The 24,928-nt window shown below is 37.5% G+C and overlaps 1 protein-coding gene across 1 annotated transcript in view; it reads right to left on the bottom strand.

Annotated features, from left to right (window-relative positions):
• Nucleotides 1-278: 278 nt before the first annotated feature.
• Nucleotides 279-24,928, bottom strand: part of AVL9 (AVL9 cell migration associated) — a 38,559-nt gene continuing 13,909 nt past the window's right edge. The window contains exons 3-16 of the mRNA XM_056338657.1: nt 23,702-23,787; nt 21,919-21,990; nt 21,063-21,152; nt 20,633-20,699; nt 19,977-20,017; nt 18,824-18,862; nt 15,044-15,113; nt 13,868-14,412; nt 10,930-11,064; nt 9,904-10,123; nt 8,373-8,490; nt 6,996-7,049; nt 4,939-5,027; nt 279-4,070 (exon numbers count right to left, since the gene is read on the bottom strand). Of these exons, the coding sequence (XP_056194632.1) occupies nt 3,976-4,070; nt 4,939-5,027; nt 6,996-7,049; nt 8,373-8,490; nt 9,904-10,123; nt 10,930-11,064; nt 13,868-14,412; nt 15,044-15,113; nt 18,824-18,862; nt 19,977-20,017; nt 20,633-20,699; nt 21,063-21,152; nt 21,919-21,990; nt 23,702-23,787 (1,721 nt within the window). The 3' untranslated portion in view covers nt 279-3,975. The remainder of the gene's footprint in view (nt 4,071-4,938; nt 5,028-6,995; nt 7,050-8,372; nt 8,491-9,903; nt 10,124-10,929; nt 11,065-13,867; nt 14,413-15,043; nt 15,114-18,823; nt 18,863-19,976; nt 20,018-20,632; nt 20,700-21,062; nt 21,153-21,918; nt 21,991-23,701; nt 23,788-24,928) is intronic.

Consider the following 24,928-nt stretch of genomic DNA (forward strand, 5'->3'; position numbering starts at 1 on the left):
ACCCAAAGTTCTTACTGATGTAAGCGATGTCTGTGACCTGCTGAAGACTTCAATCAATTCACAATGAGCAGTACCCAAGAGGGAATAAAAAGTCACACTAGAGAATCCTCTTGTTCTAAATTTGCAAAAAGCAATATCCGCAATCAGTTTAAATGGAAGGCAAATTTCAAAAAGACTGCCAGTGTATTACAAGCAGCTACCAGTATCAAAACCAGATGCCTGCAAGTGTCTTCTGGTGGCATTGATTTCTTAAAATAATACAGCTTTTTGAGCAGACAGAAATTTAAACAGGCTGGATGTATTTATTTTTCAAGCAGCACAAGAAAAATCAAATACATTACTTGTACGTTCAATTATCAAGCAACAGTTTCTGTGTTTAAAAACTGTATTCAGGCCTTCACTTTTACAATTAAATACTGCCTCATTAGTTTCTCTGCTTAGTAATAATTTGTACGGAAATCAGAAGCTTGTTTAGGCAAAATACTAAATGTAATTACAAAGGTGCTTAAAACAGATGTACAAGGTCAAACAAGTGCAATGTACTAGAACACTGATCTAAAAATGATGATTACATTGTGATATTTGAGGAAACTGGTGTCAGATGTGCACAGCAATTAAGGTTATGACATGAAAATGATGAAAAATTAGTATTTCAGTCAAATGAAGTATCAGGGTCAACAATACCTGGTCTTGTGGGGTTCTGGGGACTTCTATCTCTTATCTGTGCTCAACAGGCAGTTCCTCAAATGCTGGCACATCCAAAAAGAAGAGACAGGTGCCTTTGATGGCAGAAAGTTGTGAGGTGCGTTACTGTATTACCCGGAAGGCAGGTCATGCTGCACAGCCAGAAATACCTTTGCAACATACTTCGTGACACAGCTGGAACAACAGCTTCACAGGTGACTGATCAGAGGCACCATCACCAGTTCATTTAGGACTCAGTGTTTCTGAAACTGGAAATTTTAACACAGGAGGGAAGTAACTTGCGTTTGCATTGGATTTAACTAAAGAGATTACAACCATTCAATTAAGACTACATGAGCTCAGATGAACCTCAGTGGCTGCATGCCTTCCTACAACCCAAAAGTAAGGTTCAGCACATGCCAAAGAGCAAACATACATGTTCATGACAACTACGTGTTACAAAGGTCACTTCATCTGCATGCACTGCATGAGTCTTAATCACTGTACGAGTTTAACTCACAGTCCAACTGCTAGCAGGATGCCAGTTCTTAAAAAGATCGAAAATTAATACAAGTTTCTTACTCTATCATTTGTAAAGAAAGGGAAATACTCTTAATCAGATTGTATGTTTGGCTCCACAACAGAGACAGCTGGGACAGTGGAAAAAACAAGACTGCAGAGAAAGATACCTAGTCTGCTTGCCCATAAGAGAAATACTGTGAAATGTCATAGCAGAGTCCCTGTACAAAGCAGCAAGCAGCTGCACATCAGCTCAGCACTGCAGAGGGCACCCCATTCTGCCTTTTCTCTGATCAATATACCAAAAAAACCCCCGAAAGTCAGCTTTCTAATGGGGCCAGTGAGGAAGTCTGTGGGAGTAAGGGGAATGCCGAGTGCCAACAACTTGGCTATATGAATTTGGGACATAGGAGAATTGTACAGAAGAAACTCAGGTGAGGAGGTGACAGACAAGGATATTGAAAAGGGATCCCTGAGGGTCCTCTTCCTATACCTTGTATGTGTAAATACCAACCACTTGCCTGGCTCCTGGAACTCACCATCGTGAATTCCTAAGCCTAAATTTACCTAGTGTGCTTTAAGTTGCTGAAGTTAGTTTTATAGGTGCTTAAATCCTTAATGAACCTTTATTCAGTCTTCACTACAACGTGGAGCCTGACCACTTAAATCCCAGACAGCAGATAATATGTTAGCCATTTCACAAAAGCAAGTGATTATTTTTTATTATTTTCTTACCTACATGCTGAATCAGAAAGCTCTAGATTCATCACGAATAAATGCAGCCCTAGTCTTATTTCACCAGAGCTCTTCCTGTGTTATCAAGTATTACTTAGCCTTTGAAAATACATAATTTGTACATAAAATGTCTATTACAGAGTTGTGGAATCAAACAGAAAAGAGCATCAGAAGTTTCAGGAGATACAGAAATACACACAGAGACCAGGAGCTGTAGTTGCAGTTCCATAGATACATTTTACTTGTCAGAAGCAGTAGATCAGTAGAGCTTTGGGGGCCTGTTTTGCCCTTCTCAGATGGAACTACTCAAACTGGCTGTACACTCAGGTTTTTGACAGCCATTCTATCAAGTTTGTCCGGCAAAAAATTCCTGAAGGCTTTAAACCAGGTCCTGTGGTTTTGAATTGTTGTTTGAAGCAATAAAACTGAAAACTAAGTTGTTGGACAGTAAGTGCATGACACAAGCGTGGCTCTTCTATTAGCTTTTCAAATGCACTCAGATAAATTATAACTTAATTTCTTAAAACAAATTACATTCAAACCTTCTTGTTTATTTCCTATATAGCTGCTGTATTTTACTTGAGGAATAGAAGAAATAACCATGACTTGAAATCTTGGCCCCAGAAAAGAACATGGCAAAATGCTGACAGATACTGATGAGGCAATAAACTAAGAGCTTTTTACTAGAAAGTTGGAAACATTTGATAATGTAATGTAGAAAGTGTTAGCAGTTATGGGATGTTAGAAGGTAAACAGAGGCACACACATTGCAAGAAACAGGAAATAATCTCTCTCGGAATCAGGAAATGTAGGAAGTGGAATACGTTCGCATACAGAAGATGCCGCATGCATATTACATAGGAAATACAGCATTATGCCAATCTTTTCATACAAATGATTATATTTCTTCACACAAGGATACGAACTGAGCTATATCAGTTACTCTCTCAATTCTAGTGTTACTTTCCTTATGAAAAAAGTAGTCACCCAAACAGAACATTCCCTGAGTCAACACAGAAAATCAATATAGCTGATTTTCATTTGGAAGAGTCTTCATAACTTTACTGGAAGAGAAAAAAAAAAAGCCACACACAGTTTGCTACTGTGCCTGTTTTAGGTGGTTTTAGTACTTTGTATTCATATGTATGTAACTACATTGATGGTGTAATTACATCCTAATAGAACAAGACCTCACAAAACCACCTATGATCCAATCCCAATTTGGGAGAATTGTTTTGTAATATTTTTCCTGAAAAGATCTCTCCAACTGGAATCCCATTCGCATCCCAGGGTAAAAACACAGCCAAAACATACGCAAAATTTTTTAAGGCCTACAGCGTAACATCAAGAAAATACTGATTTTGCAACTGTCACAGATTTGTGGACACAAAGAGAGCTAGAGACAGATTAATGCAAACAACTGCACACGGCTACAGAGGATAAAGGAAAAAACCCTTAAGTCAGCCACAGTCTTACTCTGCACCCTGCTGATTTCAGTTTGCAGGTGAAAGCAAGAAAGTTCCACCTGGCTTGAAACCCTTTAAGGGTTTCTAACCACATATGTTTTGCAGAGATGCTCTCAAATCCAACCTGAAAGAGGGATCAGTATTTATACTCTGCTTATTTCTAACAAGAATTCACAAACATTTGGCTATTTGGATTGAAAAATATAACTAGTTTACATAAATATTTTCAACATCCAAGAAAATGTACAAATCTAAAGTCAAACACATTTGGCTTGCAACAAGCCCTGTTTGCTAACGTCTTTTTTATAAAGGCTCAGTTTTGAAGAAAAGTAGTCATTTTAAATACAACCAATATACTGCAAATGCCATCCCATTCCATGGAGACACTCACCATTCTTCTATACTTCTAGTGAAACCGAATGATAACATTCCACATCTGCTTGCAAGCAACATATACTTTGTTTTGGTCCTGGGTAGTTAATCTTCACTCCTATGTTTTGGAGTGGTCTTTTTATAGCTCAGAGAAAGCATTGCACCTGAAATATTCAGCAGCATTATGCAAAACCGTAACTTAGTCCCCAAGGCTTTGGGTTGACTGTGTAAAAGTGGAAAACCATGATGACATAGCTGATTTCGCACTTGTGAAGGCTCCTCCAACCGACTGACCTGCGTTACAAAACAAAACAAAGGAGGCCAATAGCATAGCGTTATCATTACGAAGCTACCACAAAGAAATTATAAAGATTAAAAAAAGAAAAAAGTCACACAGTCAGTTGGATTTTTAAATCACAAATTGAACAAGTCCAGAGTCTTGTGTCAGTAAACATTCAAAGAACTTGAACAAGTAGCTCAGCAGAAATGGCCTGTGTTGTCCTTTGCCCTGGAAGGCTTGCTACGCACCAGGCCAAAAGGCATTCTTTACCAGAATGTGCAACAGCAAAGAGAGTAGAAAGACTCAAATGGAATAAAAGAGGAAGCTAAACAATTTGGCAAAGCTGGTGCAGAACAACTACTAGGTTCTTCAGTGGGTGAACTCATTATCTTGCGCTGCAAGACGACAATGTGATGTTGCCCCTGTTCAAGTGCCACAAGTGCTTTTCCAGAAAAATCACAGACTATTGCAAAAACTGCTGAAACTGACACTAAGTTTTCCTCTGATTTCAACCAGCTCTGGATAGTTTCAGCCACAGTGATATAAAAATGAGAATAGCTCAGTGCAGAAGGTGGTGGTGTGGTCTAACCATTTCTAGATGATACGAAAGCTTTTACCCGAACGTCTCTCTTCCCATGTTCATCTCCAGCCCACACTGGAAAAGGATTTAACATTAACTTTTTTGTCCAGCTGCCTCTTTCCACTATTACAGAATATACAGGGCCTCAGCCAGCAGCTTTACCTCTCAAAATGTTGCTCTGTTTTATATGCAAGTTATAAAGTATATTTGGATTAAAATGAAATGTAACTGAGATACAGGGTGCTTCCTCAAAAAAGATAGGGCTTAGATGCAAGCTGGTTTTAAATAAGCAAATTTCTTACCTACAGCTTTTCCTGTTTGCACAACATTTCGGCTAGTAGAAACCATCACATTTCCAATCTTCTTCCCACGTTCACTGTTTTGCACAGAGCTAAACAAGAGAGGTAAGAAGTCAGTCAACTAACAGTCTTACTATTAATTCCAGGTGTAAATAAAATACAGTTAAAATATTTATCAATACATGCAGAGATTTACATAGCATACACACATATAGTTTCATATATATCTATCTGTATATACTCAAGCCCATAATTCTTGCATGCATCTTATCCACACAGATCAGTTAGGCAAGCTTCTCAGAAGATGAAAAGATGCTTTCAGCAAGACAGGAATCAAAACGCCAAATGGTTCATTCTTAGCCAATGCACTTCGTATCTTTACTAAAGGTTTACTAAAATACATTTATGTTCTAAATTTAAAAGTCAGATTTGCAGTATTTTTGTGAAATTTTAGCCCTAACATATAAGCTTTAAACAACACAGTGTTACTGATCAGTCAATATTTTTTTCTAAATCTTGCTCCAAGATTTTTGATCAAGTACAGTTTACACTCACGTTTTTGTTAAAGAAGTGCAAAAAAGATGACAGACATTACCATCATTTAGAAAGAAAAGCACAAAAGCAATCAGTTCTACTGCACAAGTGTGATCACTTGAAGATAATTTCATTTAGTTTTAAATTGTGACACTCAAGTCCTCATTTCAGGCCTTGCAAACCCATTTATATAAAACTTAATGACACAGCATGCCACTTTCTTTTTGCACCTTCAAAATCTTCAGTGTAGATGCAAAAAGCAGTAAGAGTAGAGTACACAAAGAACAATTTAGGCTCGGTTTGCAGAAGTAAGTAGTTTTGGTGAGTATCTGATAGTAAAGGCACATCTGGAGAATAAAGGCACTGTTGCAAAAATATTTATTATTAGAGATACACTAAGAACTACTGGTCCTTTTTACACTGATTTCAGGCTACTCGGAAGAGTTAGTATCTCCCCTTTCCAACACATAAATAATGCAAGTGAAAGATTATAGATACCTCCACATCTTTCAAATTAAATCTTTCTACAAACATCATCCACTAATAATAAGAGCTGCTATTAGCATACACCTTATTGAAGGCCATTACCTTAGATAAGTCTTGATTCATTTGCATTCTCAATCACCATCATGGAAATTTAATCTGTCATTTGTCAGCAAAGGTAACAAAAAGATCCAGCGACTGAAATCTGAACCTTTTTATTCCTTCAGCTGTTCTTCTGTGTTAGCATGTGTTTTAGGTCTACTCACAGTGTGCTGAAAATAATGGCCAAGGCAGTGCAGAATCAGCAGCACATACGTATGGCTCATTTACAGGCATCTTAAAAAAAAATCTCTGATGTTTTATGCTCAAGTGTAGCTAAGTGAGAAAACAATTTATTCTGCTTGGTGCATATACAAGAGATAGTTAACTGCAACTCCCAAGACTGAATTCTGGCTTCAGTCAGAGCTGAACAGCTACGGGAATAACAAGCGCCTCAGTTTTAAACTTGAGTACTACAGGTAAGAGTTGAGACCAACTTCAAGTTCAGTTGAGTCTGGTGCAGGTAAGAGATTATATAAAACAAACCTGAAGAAACTGACCCATGTCTTCAGTAATACACAGCAAACACTAAGTTTTAGAAGAATACTGCATTAAAAACCAGCTATTTTCTTTTAAAAAAAGCTCTCATTAAGAGAAAACAAGACCTGAAGTCAACATACAGAAAAACACTGATGAAATTTTTAACAGCTTTAGTTTGCAATTTAAAAACAATACATAAAACTTATAACTTCAATGCAAAAAATCAGGGCTCTATTATGTCAAATTCAAGATGAAATAGTGCATTAGCACTCTTTTCCTCTATTTCAGGCAAATCTTCCATCTTCAGATGTGGCGATGTTTTGCAAGAGCATCTTGAGCACAGTTTCACGTACATGACCAATTAAAATCATTATTTTATTTAGTTCATCATAGCGACAGTTATACAGGTATTAATATTTGATCACAATTTTAAAAAAATACCAATCAAAGTACTATATACTTACTGTGACAATCTTAACTTAACATCTGATACCGAGTACTGTCCCTGGAATGGGTGGCTAGAAGAGGAGGAAAACCCCAAGAAAACATTAAGTATTTATTTTTCTATGATGAATCTGTATCACACAATTATTAGTTGTATTTGTCTCTGTGGTTTACAAAAAAAAAGAGAGAATAAAGTCTTTCGTGGATGTACTATTACATCGCTTTACGGAAGAAGGCTAGGTCCCAGTGACTATTCAACCTTAGATTTTTTATGAACTACCTTTAAGGTGCCTTCTATTTACAGATCAGATATTTGCGGATAACTGGCTAGCTGAAAAGGGTCACATAGACATAGTCCAGCTGGCTGGACAAAAATGCACATCGCTCTCAGCTTATCTGAAGTAAAGCAAAATACACTGTCTTTGGCTGTCCTTGTTACACAATAACAGGAAGATTTCGGTGGGAAAAGAATGTTGCAGGTGGGAACAGATAACTACAGAAGAGAAACCAGGGGCAGGCTTGATATTTAGGCAACTAACCAATAATGAGCTTAACTTTTGTAATATGTATGAGCTAATTATAACAAGGCATAAAAGGTGACTGTAAGGTACAATAAACGAAGTCTGCTGATCACTCATATTGAGTGACTGTGTCTTCCCTCCGTCGCGACAAATATTAACAATCTTTTCAGACTAAGGCAGAGGCACTTCCTTCTGCCAACATAGAGAAAATAAAGAAAAAAAGATCCCTTAAGTAGACCAAAAGAGCTTTGCAGATCTGAAGAAAAACCTTCTTCAGACTATAGCAGCTGACAAAGCAAAAGCAAACAAAACTTCCTGCAGGACAGTAATAACAAACGCATGCTCACACAACAGTGTTACCCAGCCTGGCATAACCTAATCTTTGAGTGAAAACACACAGAAAACAACCCGAAGTATAAGAGATGCAACATGAAACAGCCACCTCCCCTCCATCCCTACCAGTGACAACCCTGGACACAGCTATTCCCTGGACACCTGGAACCAATTAATGAAAAGCAGAACCATCTGAAGACAATTCCTGAGGAATGAGAAACTTTCTATAGCTGGGGACAGCCAACAATCAAATTGAACAAGTTTCACTTCTCCTGGCTCTGGATATATTTTTCTTTATAAAACTGTAGCCCAGAATTACAGTAAAGTATTGAAGAACTGAAATACTTGGTTTCTGCACTTTACAGAATGTGGCCCCAAAGTTTTACTCTCAGGGCTTTATAGCAGGAACATGGGGAACACACACTAATTCTACAGAACTGTGTGCCTGACTATGCATACTAGGAGCTCTCCATGTTACATGCTAAACAAACAAACAGAAAAGCCAAAACAAAACAAAAAAGTAAAAACAAATAATTTTCTTACCTAGAATTTACCTCTGCAAGAGCTGGATGCTTGTTGCTATTCCATACTCTGTAGTTGTGGGTATTTTTCCAGGCTGCTACAAATGCTGTTCCAAAGTCTGACAAGGTCTTTTCATTGTCTAATAAATTAAAATAAAGATGAGAATTTGCAGCAATTCATTAGAGACACAATACAAGACAAACTACTTTTTTAAGAATAATTAAAAATTTATAGGCTTTTAGCAAATCAAAGACAACTAAATCTCCAGTGATAAGAACTGCAAACTTAAAAAACGCTGTATATTTCTCATTTTAAAGCGTCCCAAATATACAATGCCAGGATGCGGGGGGGGAAAGGCTTTACAAGTGCCTTTTCTTATTTTTAATTAATTTATAAAGTTTTAAGTAAATTGCTCAATTTGGGGGGTGGGTGGGAAGTAATCCAAACATAGGCCTCTTGACTTATTCTCTGGGCAAAGACAGGAAAGGGGAGAGAATGGCTACACAGCAACTTAAGGACAAAATCATCATTTGCAGTTGTCTTGGTCAGTTACACTGGGGCTTTGTTGTACTTTGTTACTAGTCATTCAAATTTAGTAAACCACAAATCCACTCCAGAACTGCAGTATGAACTACAGCGGGATAAATCTCTCTAACAACATCCCCTTCAAACCACTGAAGAGAAATTTAGAGCACGGGAAATTTAGAGCCAGCCAGTGGAGTGGCATGAGTTTCTAGAAAACCCTGACATTTCCTGTCAACCAGGTAATCACCTTAAACTACAAATATTGTCAGACAAAGAACTTAGCACCTTCCAGAATTTGAAGTCAGGTTCTCAATTCTACATTTTCTCACAAATACCACAGAACAAGATCTGAATTAGTTAACTGATGTGAAGCGAGAACAATCATGACGAGAATGAAGTTAACAGGGACAGTGCTGGACCAACTAAACATCTTCCACAAACAGAACACTGATTCTTTCAGTTATATTCTTTCCGTTCCAAGCACAAAAGCTTGGAACACAGCAAATTCCCTCTGAGGTAAGACAAAAATTGTTGAGCTCCAGAACACACAAAATTACAAAGTCTCTAGATGACGCTTTTCACTTGCGTGAATCCCTACTTAAGGCCACAGCAGAAAGGAACAACAAAAAAGAGATGGAACAGCCTAGTAAAACTTCCCAAAGACAGCACTTCATGTCTCCTTGAATCCAATTCATTCCCCCAAATCAACTTCAGGTTGCAGTACGGTATGTAAGGCACCCAAGTTTGTAAAAGCCTTATTATATGTGTGGTTTCGGGTAGTTCTACTTATAAGGAAAGCTAATTAAACCAAGGAGAAGGAGATAGTCCAGAAAGCGCCTGCAAGTTAAGAATTAGTAATAAGCTTGTCAAGGAACACCAAGGACAGCCAAGGACAACTGAAAAAGCAGCCTAAAATGAAACGTTAGGCAGAGGGAGATATAATGATAGGCCACACATTTAACACAACAGAGCAAATGCTTACTACACCCACCCTCATCTCAGTCCCTAGACAAAGCATCTGTTCTACCTGGTTGCAGCACAGCAGCAAGCAGTGCATGAAGATAAGCACTGAACTGAGCCCTGATCCACTCATCTCCTCCTTCCCATCCAGTGCCATCAAGGAAAACATCATCTCTGTTCTCGGTTACATGCTTCACCAAGTAATCTGCAAATCTCAGGTCAGCAGTTGTTGGGTTCAGTATCTTACGGAGTTCTGGATCGTGGATTTGTACGTGAGCATCTTCTATCTGTTTGAAGTAATTCCAAGGGTAAACATTCATCCAAATAAAACTGCTCATATATACTACTATATATTGCTACCTAGATCTACACTCACAGTCCCCCAAAATACCAAAAAAACCCAAGTGGCTAAAGAAATAATAAATTAACTGTTCTGAGAATGTCAGATAACTGCTCTGACATAACCAGAATCTTATCATTTTCCTGGCACATAGTAACCTTTGACAGGATTCTGCTGGGGAAGTTTGGTGCTCACATGTTCTCCTAGAGGCTTTCATTATCACTTTGATTTATTAAGTTGCTTACCGATGTGTGGCTAACTTAGGTTACCAAATGCTGATTATATAGTTCTATCTATGTGCTAAAACTGACAATGTTTTCTTCAGATACTATTTTTTTAACCTCTTGATTATATCAGAAGGAAGTCAATAGCAATCTACTTTATTATCCAACTGTAGCTTTTCTCAGCTGCAAGTACTTACTTTTGAAGACCTTATTACAAAGTCATGAAAAAAAGCCCATGACCTGAAAAGTAAAATTACACCGGCAACAAAGTAAAAATTTAAGAAGTGCCCTGCAAATTCAAATATTGGATATAAGAATATACAGGCAAACACGTATTAGTTCTGCACAGCTCATCCAGCCCTACCCTGACAAATTTAATATTCTTAAACACAGAAGCTTATTTCATAGGGAAGTAATCAAAAATTTGGGTGTGAACGTGAAACTTTAAAGCTGTACTTAAAATGCAGCCTCTGCTTCCCCACCTCCAACCCCTCACTAGTTCAAGAAGTTCAAATGCAGAGATTCATACTTCCACAATTGCATCACTCAGATGTTTCTGCTGACGGAAGAGGATATTGGTGGCTCCTGCAACAAAGCCGCGGACTGTTACATCTGATAGGAGATGATGCTGCTGCAGTGCCATGTATGGCAAACAGAGGTATCCCTAAAGTAACAGAGATATTTAGAGGATTAACATAAGGCGAAATAAATGTCTGAATATAGAAAAATCTTTATTTTCCTAATAAAAGCCTACACATTCTACCCAGAATGAAACTTGGTTATTACAATTTCAGTCATGACTATCTACTGTTTTGCTACATTACATCTGCAAAATAAAGCAATGAGATTCCACATGAATTAAATTTTTCAAGAGGTTGTGTTGCCTTCCAGTCTCAGGAGTGAAACTGAAATACAATGCAAAGAACAGAAATCGAATGAGTTTAAGGCAACAGATTAAGCAGTATAAAACAAGAGCGAGGTCTCAGGTCAGTTCAGAGACATGAAGTCAACGGAGACAAAGAGTCATCTCTCCACTGGCATACCGCTATGTCTTCCCATAGTTCTGAGGCACATCATGCAGGAGGAAAGCTACAGACTGCTATCCACGTTCTGTAAGTGGAGATTTCCAGGCTCCAGAGATAGCAATCAATTTTTCATAAGCATTTGCATGCCTGCTTTAAGAAAGCACAGTGAGTGTATTGCTTTCTATTCTGTTCTTTTCAGGCACTCCATGCTTGTAAGTTAGTCTAGTATCCTACCTTCCAATTAAAAAAACCCAAAACAAACCACAAACATTTTGAAACAACGCTTTGAGGTAAGTCATTGAGAAACAGCTGTAGGTATTGTAATTTTCTTTTTACATATCAGATCAAGATACCTCTAAAGTCTAATTCCAGCTGTTCAACTGCACAAAGCATAAAGCAATTTATTCACCAATAGAAAGCCAGAAGGGCTAACAGCATACTGGACAGAAACAAAGAGCACATGTACTTTATCACACAGTACATGGCAATTGGAAACATATGGAAGAAAGGAGCACAACTATTCCCTTTTTTTATATTAGACACAGGGATGGCTTTCCAGGTTACAAGCACTTATCAGCAGAAAACAAACAGCCTGTGTCTAAGGGACAACAGTGCTTTGAGAGGAATCACCAAACTAAAACGGAAAATTTAAAAAAAAAAAAATGGCTTAAGAAGCTGGAAAAGTAAGGTTTAATTACTACATACTCAAGTAGAAAAGTCTTGGAAATCTTTCACTATTTGAAGCATCAAGTGCCAGTTCCCAAATTCACATTTGTCTGTAAGTGTAACAACTTTTATTTCCATGTTCCATTCTTTTAAAAAGTGCAAACGAAATGAGTACTAGATCTTACAGAACTAGTACTAAGAAACAAATATCACAACCCATTTTTCCTTATACTCAGGTGTACTTGGAGAACATATTATGCCATCTGACAAAACCTCCTCCTATCAAATTTGTCAGATTTATTAGTCTTTCCATGGCATGGCATAAAACAAATCTGAGAAGAGAGCTCTAAATGAGATTTAAACTTTCTAGAAAGTGGTTAAACTATAACTCCAAATCACATTTTACTGACAGCTTAGAGATGTAAAGCCTTTTCTGCTTTAATTACACTGGATGAACTCAAACGAAGAGTGCCTTTGTGGAACAAAAGACAATCATGTAGAAACTGTCAGCTTCGTTAAAATTGTTTCCTTTTCCATTCTATGACCTTAGCAGCAAACTAAGTTTGCAGTCATAGGCCCCCTTACTAGTTATTTTCTTCTTGCTCTCAATCTAGTATTTTCAACAGAACAGACTAAAATATAATTTACAGGCTATTCATTTCATTACAGACCTAAGGACAAACACCAGACTGCACATCTTTGTTGAAAAAGCTTTTCTAACGAGTCACATGAGGCAATACAGGGCAAAGACATTTGAGCTGCTCACTTGGGCCAACACTGCATGCCATTTCCAATGGCAGTTATTGTGAGAAGCTCAAACACAATCATCAAATACAATGTTCTGCAAGGAAATGCAAATGAACACCCCCAAAGAAACACCACTGTGAACCTCATCAGCCTGAAGAAATAAATCTCAGTCTTATTGGGCAAATGTTCATGTAAAAGGTTGTTACATTAAAAACAAAAATATATTCTATCACTTCTTTTACTGACAAAAAGCAGCTTAAGAAAGGATGCATTTTCCCTGGCTTTTATGGGAAACCAGCCCTAGTAAATTGCTTGTTACCTGACAATGCCCATCAGAGTCCTTAAGAGAGGCTCTGGAATACCTGGAATTCAGTTAAGCATTAGTGCTCAACTTAAATTAACTTAAAATTCAGCAGCTCAGCACCACGCACAGGCAAAAAGCCACAGACAACCAGGAAGAGTTATCATATAAATATACATATAATTTGACCCTTCTTTACATTTTTGCGTGCCTATATATAAATACATATTTTGTGCATATATGCACACATACACATCTATAAATACATGTAAACATAAAAATTAAAATAGGAAAACATAGGCTTCGGTGGCAGCTAAGACACAGCTTTCAGAATCTTAGTTTAAGGTATCCAAATACTTCTCACGTACTCTGATCTTACCCCAAATAAGTTAGATCAACAATTCTTCAAAGTAAAAGATAACAGTAGTTACTGATACATACCATTTATTACCCACAGTGGTGTTGCAGGTTACCATCATGTAGAATTGCAAACAGTATGCAAGTATACATATGCAAGAAAAGTGGAATGCATGTGTACGTACACACACTCCTCGCCATCACGCACTCACGCTTTCCGCCTGCCCAGGAACACAGTCACTTGCCAGAGACCGTACTTACATGTTTTGTGGTACCTTACTGTCCATCTGGAGTTGGGTAACCAAAATTATTAGCCACTTCTGAAAAACAGATGTCTTTGAGTTACCAGGTATCATGAACAACATGTTTACCTTTGTAAAAATAGCCAACGGCATACCATACTGGTCCTCTTCCAACCCAGATATCACTCCTGGAACAAGCACCGTGTGTCCCGTGTTTGCTTGGGGCTGCACAGTGATTGGAAGGCTTTCTGAGCTCACGCCTTTGCTTGGAAGATTTTCAGCCTGTTCTGATGCTGTATTTTCACATTCTCCTCTCGAGTTAGACTCCTCCAAAATGCTAGGATCTAAGGTCTCCCAGTCACTTTCAGAGGATGCTGGAGAAGCGCGGGAAGGAACTTTCAAGCGCTGCACAGTACCATCAGAGGACTGAGCTCCGTTGCAAATCTTCTCTGACTGGGAGAAAGGCACATTTGCTTTTTGGCCTCCCAGCAAATGGTTTCCCGCCATCTTCCTGCCTCCCTCTCCCATTCCTAAGTTTGTATTTGAAGTATCAGCAGCAGACACAGAAACAGAGTCATCTAACCGTGGTGTATTTTCCTGCAAGCCAGCATCCTCTGATATGCTCTTTCTCGGTCTATACTGTGAGCAGTCAGTAAGACCATGTTCAATCATACCTGGAAAGCAATCGCATGCATTAATATCAGATCTCAACATACATTTAGGCAATTTTTGTTAAACAAAACAAGCAATGTGGTCTTGTGTGCATAATGGAAATTATGTATTTTAAAAACACTATTTTGGGGAAGGTGTGTGTGTGAAAATAAAAACCCAAATCCCAAAAAACCCAAACAAAACCCACACTTTCTCTCCTAGAAAATGTGCCCTAACTTGTTTGCTTTGAAAAGACTGGTGAGAAGCTAAGAATTACCAAGGTTTTGGAATTGCTTGGGTTCCCCCCCACCTTTTTTTTTGGAAGAGCACATGTAGAAGGAAGAGAGATATTTGTATTTTTGTTTTTTAAGGAACTCAACAGGAATGTATAACTAATTCAGGGTCCCACCTATGTTACCCACAGGCAATACTGAAGATTCAGTAGCTCCAATTAATGATACAAGAAATAACACAAAGTGCAAGTAGTATTAGGAGACGTGTACATAGTACACAGACATGCATACAAGTCACCCATTTTTTTAGGCAACATACCAACACAACTCTATTATCACATAAATTGTTTTCCAAATGAAACAGTACAGCCAGTCTCAGTAGTCATCAGAAAGCATATAAAAAGAAGTCCAAACTTCTTACCAGGGAAAAGCGACAGGACAGTCATCAGAGCTCCCACTAATCTATTTACTGGAGAAATATAAAACAGCACCTGGTGGCAGAAGGGAAGGGGGTAGGGGGAAGAGCGTGAAAAAGAGGAAAGGAGAATTAAGGAGGAGAGAACAAGAAAAACAAAATTATGCTTAAGCATGACATAGAACACATGCAAACTGTTCAAGGCATTGCTTTTTATGTTATTTCAGAAAGTCTGCTTACTAACAAAAGCTGTTACAACAGTTCAAAGTAAATATTTAAATGTTGTATCCATGTTTTATAAATTTGTATGTTATTTATATACACACACACACACACACGTAACATATACTTGTTAATCACTCAGTTTTTCCTGTCAGTCATTCAGGTTTTTTTTCCCCAAATGGATACAATTACTGAATGACTTGACAGAAAAAAGTTGTTCCTGCCATGCTGCATAAATCCTTGTTCATTTGTAGTACGTTAAAATCTCTGTTACAAATTAAGGAGGCCAAATATTCTCCATTCCAGCATTCCAACAAAAACCTATACAAAACATCTCTTCTAAGAAAAGATATTAAAGATACACAGATAAGTGTAAAACAGGATAAATGCAGTATGCATTTATTACAGGTTATCTTCCTATGTAAAAAAGATTTTTTGGAAGAAATCAATGGAAAAAACCCCAGCATGACTGATACTAACTTTGGTAAAGCACTAAAAGCATAACATAGGAAAACAAAATGTCCTTAATTAAATCAGAGAGACCGGGATTAGGAAATTAGTTAGGAATTCAAAAGGGGGGTGTCAAAGGCTGGCAATCAAAGAAGAAACACAAGGCAGACTGAGTGTTACCGCTGGAGTTCCTCCAAGACAGGCCTTCAGGGGGGAGGAAAGTAAAAACCAAACCAAACCAAACACCAAAAACCAAACAAAAAAACCCTAACCCCATGAAAGTCAACTTGCTTTAACAATGCCATTTTTAAATTCTCAGGCAGCACAATACTAGGGAAAAATACATGTGCATTACAAGGAACCAACAATGCCAAGGAATACAGAATGATTGAACTTGATGACTCTGCAGACTAGTTTAATAGGTATATGATGAAACTAAAATTGGAAGTTTGCGGACATAAGACTTAACAAAAGACTCCTGCAGTAAGCTAGGAAGACACTTTCACAACTGACTGATGAATAACTCACTCAATGTTCCACTAGTATGTGCAAGTCTACAAGCTAGTGAATTGATGGAATCAAGAGTTAAGACCTATGCAGTCCTAACACATACTAAACAATGTTTAATGGTACCTCAGCTAGAAACAGATTATGTGTATTATATTGAACATAGAAAAAAGAAAAATTTTAGAAGACAGGTGAATTCAAATTGCAACAGCCACAAAAAAAGCATGATGAGTAGAACAAGCAGCTCTGAGAAAAAATTTTTGGCTGACTCCAATGGGAATAAAAAGTCTTAACTTCTTTTAAGATGCTGCTTTATAACACATTGATGAAAGATGCATGACAGAACAGGAATGAACTACAACAGAAACACTACGATACCCCTACAGGGTTAGATTTTCACATACCATGTATTCCCAGCTAAACCTATTTTAAGCCTACAAGAAATCTGTTCCAGTCTAGGTTTTTGTTTGGGTATACCACTTAAGCTGAGTACTTTTCTATACTTGTTCCATCAGGTCCTTCTACTATCTTTCTGTCTGTCTATATGGGTGCATGCCTCCTTATCCTACCCAACCCTGTTATATAGCCTACAATGTTTACATCAGCAAACTGGGTGGCCCTGGCAGCAGAAAGTCAAATGATCACCATCTGGAAGTAGTCTTCCAGCCTAGTAACAGCTGAGAGGTGAAAAAAAAAAAAAAAAAAAAATTCCTTTACCCTTTGGAAAGTCATCAACAAAATTGCTGAGGATTAAAAGAAATTGGTCTGTGGCATTCAGGCATTTTTTGGCTCAAGGAAAATTCACATTACTAGTGGCTTCTTGCATATGATGTTTCAGGTCTTTGAACATACAGATTCCCAAAGTTATTCTGGAACCTTAACATCTGCCAGAAAACAGACAGCACCAGAAAATCAAAACTCTTGCTTTTGAATTTGCAAGTGTTGTCTTTCTGTTGAAAGCTTAGGGAAAAACAAAAACAAAGCAACCTGCAGGTTTATTCAATAAGTATCCAGTCCTTTCAAAACAATTTCATATGTTTGAGTCATATAAACATGCCTGGGAAACCCTCCCACTCCCCTCCTCCTGTGCATTTATGTTTTATGGTTTTAGCAGACTTGGAAAAGAAGTGTAGCTGAGCGAAGTATTTTGTTTATATATGTCCAAATGCTGAACTGACCTGATGAAATGCTATCGTAAGTTTTTAAACAGATCAGTAGAGATACTTTACAAAATCTTAACTGAAAAATATTTTTTCCACTCTGGTTTAAAAAATAAGTACAATCACTGCAGACTTTCAGAATGTATTAAATTTTTTGGAAAAGGCCTGCATATTGAGTCTTGATTACTTACATTTCTACATGCGTACTCCTACCATGTCGGAATCTTATTTTCTCAAGTATACCTTTTTTCATAGCCTTTAATATAGCAGACTTTAGCATATGGCTCTTTAATGCAAAAACTGCATTTATTCTCATCAATAAATACTTAGAACTGTCAAGATATAACTTAACAGAACTAAGTGCCAAGAGCAAAAGCTCTGCAGAAGCTGCTACTTACATTTTTAAAAGCCATATTTACTGCCTCACAAAAGGCACCTAGGCCTTGGATACAGACTTTAAAAAAACCAAAAAGAAACAAATCTACGACTGTTTTGATATCTTATAGCTTAAGTCCTACTGACTTTCCAGTTGCAGCCAACAGGAAATTCGAATGTTCTTTCTCAGGACTCAAAAAAGCTGGGTTTTAACACAGCAGGATCACTGAAGACAAAAAGAGACATTTGGGAGACTGAAACAAAACTTTGAACAGAAATTTTTAAAAAGCAAAAAAACCCCAATCCTGCATAAACATGTCTGGGAGCTTATACATAGTTATTTCACTGAAAGTTCTCGTTCCATGGTATTAATATATATACAGAAGAACATAAATCTATCTACTATTTCACATCTACTTGTAGGTTTTGCATATTATATTTAAATTACTAAGATGACATTGCTTCAGAGGCAGTAAGATAGCCCAAAGAAAACACTCAGCCTAGAATTCAGCATTTTTACCTGTTTATAAACTGCGTTAAGCCTGACCTAACAGAAATGGCTTTTTACATTGTCTCCTGCAGGTGCCCATGCAATTCAGGTCTGAAGGACACTCCAGCACTCGCTTCCTTTGGTATGCCTGTTTAAAGCCCAAACCAGAAGTTCTGCTTACTGAACCCCTGTGAAGTTGTATGCTCCCTTTTAGGTACCAGCATTTCCTACCAGTTCCTTCGCACAGGTACCTATGTGTGTTATGTGAACCCTTTCCTATCTTATATAATACGTTAGGTTTCTCCACTCCCATTCAATCACATTGTACTTGGTTGGGACAGCTATTGATAAGGTGGAGTGTGGCCAGAAGAGGAGTGGAGGCAAATTTATACATCACCACACAGCAGTTACTTTTAGCATAATTTCCCAATTTACATATGGATGCAAAGTTGTTGATATGACTTCAGATACTTTTATTTTACTTTAATTTGGTTTTCACTAGTATATTCTACATAACTGCATATGAAAAAAATGAATAATCCCATTTCTATTTATCAACTGCCTCAGCCTACAAAATGTTACCTTTTTCTCTAGAAGAATCAGTTTAAAAAGGATCAAGACCTGAAAAAAAACACAAAAAAGAAAACCAAGGTGAATGAACCAGTGCCATTTATCAAAAATACTATGCAAGAATAATCTCTTATTCAAGGTTTCATGTTAAAGGACTGCATAACTGTCTAAATGATCAAATACATTTGGCCAGTGAAAACCAGTGTTCAAATACCCTTTCTCCATCTGAGCACTAATTTTAAAATAGCATGAGAAGCACAAAGGAAAACCTGCACAAACAAAAATTGCGTAATTTGAATCATACAAAGCTTATCAGAATGAACATGTTGTGTAATTCCAGAATTTTAAAATACAGTAAACTGCAGAAACATAAAATAGTTCCTCCAGAGAAATACAGAAAAGAATTCAGCAAAATATCAAGAATAGCATTCGCCTCACCTAATTTTAGACACCTACAGATGAGGCATCTGGATCAGAAGTGGCTGTCCAGACTCTCCACACTTAAAAGAAAAACTTAGACACTTCTGGGGCATGACTGGCAGACATGTGAATTTAAACAAATTTGAGTTCTACCCCAAAAATCTACTGAGCAGGTGCAAATACACCATGAAATCCAGATGAATTTGTTTCCTTGATGCCTTTAGTTAATAAAAGATTCTAAATGCTATTTGTACCCTAGCAATAGGATACACATGCTGTTTCAATAGTCATCAGGAAAAAGGAGGAGCGCAAATCTCCTCAGGTTCTATGATGGCAGAAGCTGCAAAAATGGCAAGATACAGGGGAAAATGCTCCAATTTGTGTCTGCACAGACTTTAGCAATATTCTTCTATAACATTCTTCTGATAAGAAGCGGGAAATGGAAACAAGACCGTAACTGAGATACCACTTGCACTTTGGGACAGGACTAAAGAAATGTCACACAAACCTAGAAATCTCCAGGCAATCCAGCAGACAGAACTTGCCAATCTTGAACTTACTTTCACTGAAGTTATGTAGAGAAGGGGAAAGGAATTCTGAAGGCTGTAACCAGAAGTACTTAGGAAACAGTGACCTTACTCCTAGCTCAGGTATGTCTATCCACATTTATTTTTCAGTTCTTGAGGAAGTATTTTACTCCACAAAGTAAGTGCTGTACTTTACAGACCTAACAGAGAACTCCTACCTTGTGTCTAAAGTGAAGAACAAGATCCCGAGGAGACAGACCTGAGATACCAAAAAGAGAGCAGTTATTACAGTTTAATAGGTAATAGCTAGTAGAGATACTAACTTATTTCAATAGTAGAACTCATAACAAATTCTTTTGAGCAGGAGCAAGAGTTAAATCTACAATGGAGACAATGTCAAAAGTTGCTCTCTGAGTGAACTCCTGTTGGCTGCCACGTAGCATTATGGAAAAACATTATGTAAATACTACATTGTGCATTCAGAAAACACAAGGAAGAGTCAGAACCAGATGGGAGATATCCCAAATAACAGGTAGATGAAAGCCTGCGCACCCCACATCATCAAATAGTTCCATCTAAAAATTAAGAAGATATTGTTTCCTAAAAGCTGCCAAGCAGCTGCTTGTAAGACTGTTAGGTCAAAAGGTAACATGGCTTTCAACCTACAACTAACTCCTATTATGAAAGCAACACTACATTTTATTTGACATTTATTCAAATCCATTAATAAAAGACATGCATAACAATACAGTGCAGGCACACACACCTCTGGTGCTTAACCTGTTAATGCACATAAACAAATTAGGTCAGGAAAGGAATGTGTTGATTAGCATAATATTATCTCTAATGCTTGTACAAAAAAAAAGTCACTTACCAAGATAAACTTGTGACCCTTCTAGCAAAGTACTGCCCAAGGAACTATTCATATGATCATAAAGTTCCTGTAGAAGTTAGAACAAAGGCAAAAAAAAACCCCAGAAGCCATTAATGGCACACAGCCACACAAAATCCAGAATAAATCACCTATTCAAGGACTTCAATGTCTTATACCAGAAAGAAAGGTTTACTAACAGCGTAAACAGAGATAAAGGCTGACAATCATGCTTTCTTGTATTTCATTACAAATCAGGAAGTTGATCCTCTGTCAGATTAGGGTCGTTCATTTAGTTCACATTAAGTTATTACAAGAGCTGAAGAACTGAATGACGTATGCAAATGGCATATTTGCACACTAATTAAAAACACTGTAGTTCACAGCCATACACTGAAAGCTTTGTTCTGTGTGGCTATTACTTAAAAGTTACCTTTAGAATTGAAATTTGAGAGAAGTCTTTTTCTTCAAAATACGCATGTGTAATGAGTTGCAGCTTTGCCTGAAGTAACCCGTATAAAGGCTTGGAAGAAAAACAAACACAAAAACAAGTGAATAAAACTTGTTTAGTCACTCATTTTGAACTTTAATCTTCTCCCATTCTTATCTTGGAATACAGATACTTTATTACAGCGTTCATAGAGGGGCAGTCTTTAATTGCTAATTTGCAGCATCTTTCTCCTGTGCTCATTTTAAATCATAATTCTGTTTTCTTTCCATTTGCACATATGATACGATCACTGAACATCTTTCTGGAAAAGTACTTTTCCTGCTTTAACACTGCTTGTGCAGCTCCAGTAATAGGTCTTTCTTCAGGTTTAAGCACAGAAAGAATTTCTGTTCCCTGGCTGGTGACCAGTAGCTTTTGCTGAATAGGTAGAAATACAAGATGTTTCTTCAAAACAAGCTTATGCTGTATGTGTGACTATATTAAAACCTCTTTACAGTTGTCAATAGCCACTCTCTGCAATTATTGTAATGGCCAAACCCCTCAATCCTACTACATGAAATAAAGTTAGTAGCACTTAAGCATAATCAGAAGTACAAATAGATATCATGTTCCCTGACAATAGACAGACACTTTGACAGTTGCTCTTGAATGGAGATACCAATTCAAGCTAGCTCACCCAAACCCCATAGCCGCCTGATTCACTTTTACTTCAGTATTTTATTACCCTCTGCAATGATTTAAAGAGATGTTTGGACCCAAGAGTTCCCCATAAGAATATGGAAAACAAATAATTTTTAATATGTTACTTGAAAGCGGTTTGGGAGTTCAACATTCTTACCAGCTGACTGAGAACACAGACACTTTTCTGTACTGTTTCTCGGGTGATGTCTGCCTGCCGTACCTTTAATGCCTAAGAAATAGAAGCATTACAGCATTTTTACCAACACACGATTTCAAAAAGAATTCTTTCATGGATCTACTTGCCACATACCACCCCCCTATTCTTAAACAAAATCATAAAACTGACTACCTTCAATAGTGGAATATCCAAACCATGCAACAGTATGCTCTTGCCTAGTAAAAATGGTCATAATACTATGTCAAGAGTTGTGTTCTCATCTCATTGTGCGCAGCAAAGATCCCAATACAGCTGTGATGATATGCAGATGACTGTTTTAACAGCCACCAGCATGAGAAAAAGGCTCTGGAAAAGGAGTGGCATTTTAATTCAGGGTAATGTAATGGAAGAGAAGCCACAACACATTACTTGTTCTTCTCTAACACTATCTGTGAAAATGGACCAGGTTGATAAGTCTTTGCCTAGAAGGTTGCTTCACACTTGAGGCTTTTCTTTGAGCCACGCATAAAAAAAAGGAGGGATCATCTGCAGAATCAACTACATTCTCAGCCAGATCAAATGGTCCCAGCACTTAACAGCAGACCTAGAAAGGGTGGGGGCAGAAATACAGCCAAGTGATTCACTTAATTGTACAAAACAGCAAGTGTGCGGACTGCAGCCCACACATCAAAAAGGACAGATGGAAAGAGTGCTAGAGCTGTCATATGAAACACATTGGTTTATATTCTATTTGTTCCAGAGAGTTCATTTTAAACATCTATTTATCTTCTTAATTGGTTACTAAACAGCATAAACTGGAATCAAGAGCACAACAAAGCCAAGTTATTGCATAGTTAAACAGAGCAAGACTCTAAATCACAAAATACAATGAAGACTGGATGCAAAGATAGTAAGCGAACTAAAATCAACATGGAATTTGTTCAAAAAAAAAGGAATTAAAGTCTGCATGTGTAAAATTTCTCCTATAGCGTACACAGAAACTTGAAACATAGTCAAGGTATGATTAACACTAAAACAGAGTACATAATTTACATCCTCTGAATACAAGACTCAAACCCACGTGGCATTCTAGATTCTTGGCATTTCACTGGAAAAGGGAGTATTTGTTAAAGAAATTTGTAAGGGTACAGATCATACCACTGTTACCATTTTTAAAAACATGGGCAGATTCTAGTAGATCCAGTACGTAGTTTCCTCAGTGTGATCAAGTGCACACTAGCTCTCATCAATTTTTCAGCTTTACTCCTAAAAATTTAGTATCACTAAGCAGCTACAATGAACGGGAAGATTCTGATCTACTCTGCAAGTGTACTTTTGGCAAATGAGGTAGGTGAAGAGAAACTTCCCTACACTTGCATGGTCTGATCCCAGGAAATACATTCAAAATTTTCATGGTCACACACCAGAGAAATTTCAACTTTTTCAACCCGAGAGGCTTATTTCCTGGAAACATGACTTGGCCACCTGACAGACTGTTAGGTTCATTCTGCCACTTGGTGCTGATGCCTGGATTAACGTTCAAGAACCAAAACATATTTTTCAATTGCCTTGAACACTTCAAAAGATCACAATATGGCTGCTGACCTAAGGGAAAGAAATAGTTCTCAAGTTCTGAGCTCCCAGTGTGCATATTTTCATGGATTTTGAATGTAAACTCATAAAAAAATCACGCAGTTTGCTGTTGGTGTAATGCAAACCACTGAATTTTAGGGCTGTTAATTCATCAAGCCTATTATTTCAAATTCACAACTTGAAAATTTACCTTTGCTTCAATTTGCCTATAGCAAGAGACGCCATACACTGTGGTTCGATCCCCACATCTTGGTGGCAAATGGAAAAACACAGTATCTACGAAAAAGAAAAGATGGTTTCGTAAGTCACTAACAAGAATTCAGTGCTTTTATTTTCAGCATAATTTGTAAAAAAAAATAATAAATTACTGCTGAAAATACTGGTACACGCTGACTTTCTGATTCTTAAAAAAAACACCAAAAACCAAACCAAAAACCAAAGAAAATCACTTGTAAAGCTATGCCCGCACCCAAATGTTTCCAAATGCAAGATGCTTTGTGGAAGAATCTCCAGCTGTGCTAATATGTATGTTCTGACAAGAGCCTCATGTTTAGCGTAACCAGGTTCCTATAAGCCCACTGACAGGTCCTCGGATGCAGCTACTGACAGCAGAGGCACCACTGAAACCCACAGGCATGCTGCTTTTCCAATTCAGCACAGAGAAGGAAAGACAAAGTACTATGAGGCAAGGTGAACAACTAGAGTGTGATGCCATTAAGAAAGTAAATGTAATTAAGATAGGGAAAAAAAACCCCACCAACAAACACACACCAAGGAGGACATATACACCAAAAAGATTAGAGTAGCTGCTACCACTGCCAAGGTGGTAGTGCACCAGCACCACTACGCTAACATAAAGGATTTGTGAATCTTAGTATCACACAAATTAATTATTGTCTCTGTGCAAGTGTGACATGAAAGAAAAAAAAATCACTGTAAAATATGACAAGAGAAAAGCTTTTTGAGATATATATACACATACATACACACATGCACTTGCTACTACTGAAAGAGTTGCTAGATCTTAAGGGGAGGGCATTATGACTACCACTACCTTTCAAAACATGACTGAAATCTGTTTTGAAATCAACCATTAATTTTTTGTTTGCTTCGTAGTAACAAAATGAACAGAACAGACAGTCCCGTACGCATTAAGTCTATTACTGCTTTGAACAAGCTCCATTATATTATGGAAATCACCTAGTGTATTAGCCTTAAATTAAGGCTATTTCCTATACCAAGTCATCCTCTTTGCAAAAATGCAACTATCAGTGGGTTTTAGTTTGAAACAAAAAATAGCTCTCTAATAAAGTTACATTCACTGTAACATAACTATTACCTGAAACATATTTCCCTGTTTCAAGTTCATGTGTATTCTTGCCTACAAAACAATGATATATATCAGTTTTGTCGCAAG

Source organism: Falco biarmicus, chromosome 4 (assembly GCF_023638135.1).
Source record: "Falco biarmicus isolate bFalBia1 chromosome 4, bFalBia1.pri, whole genome shotgun sequence".
NCBI lineage: Eukaryota > Metazoa > Chordata > Aves > Falconiformes > Falconidae > Falco > Falco biarmicus.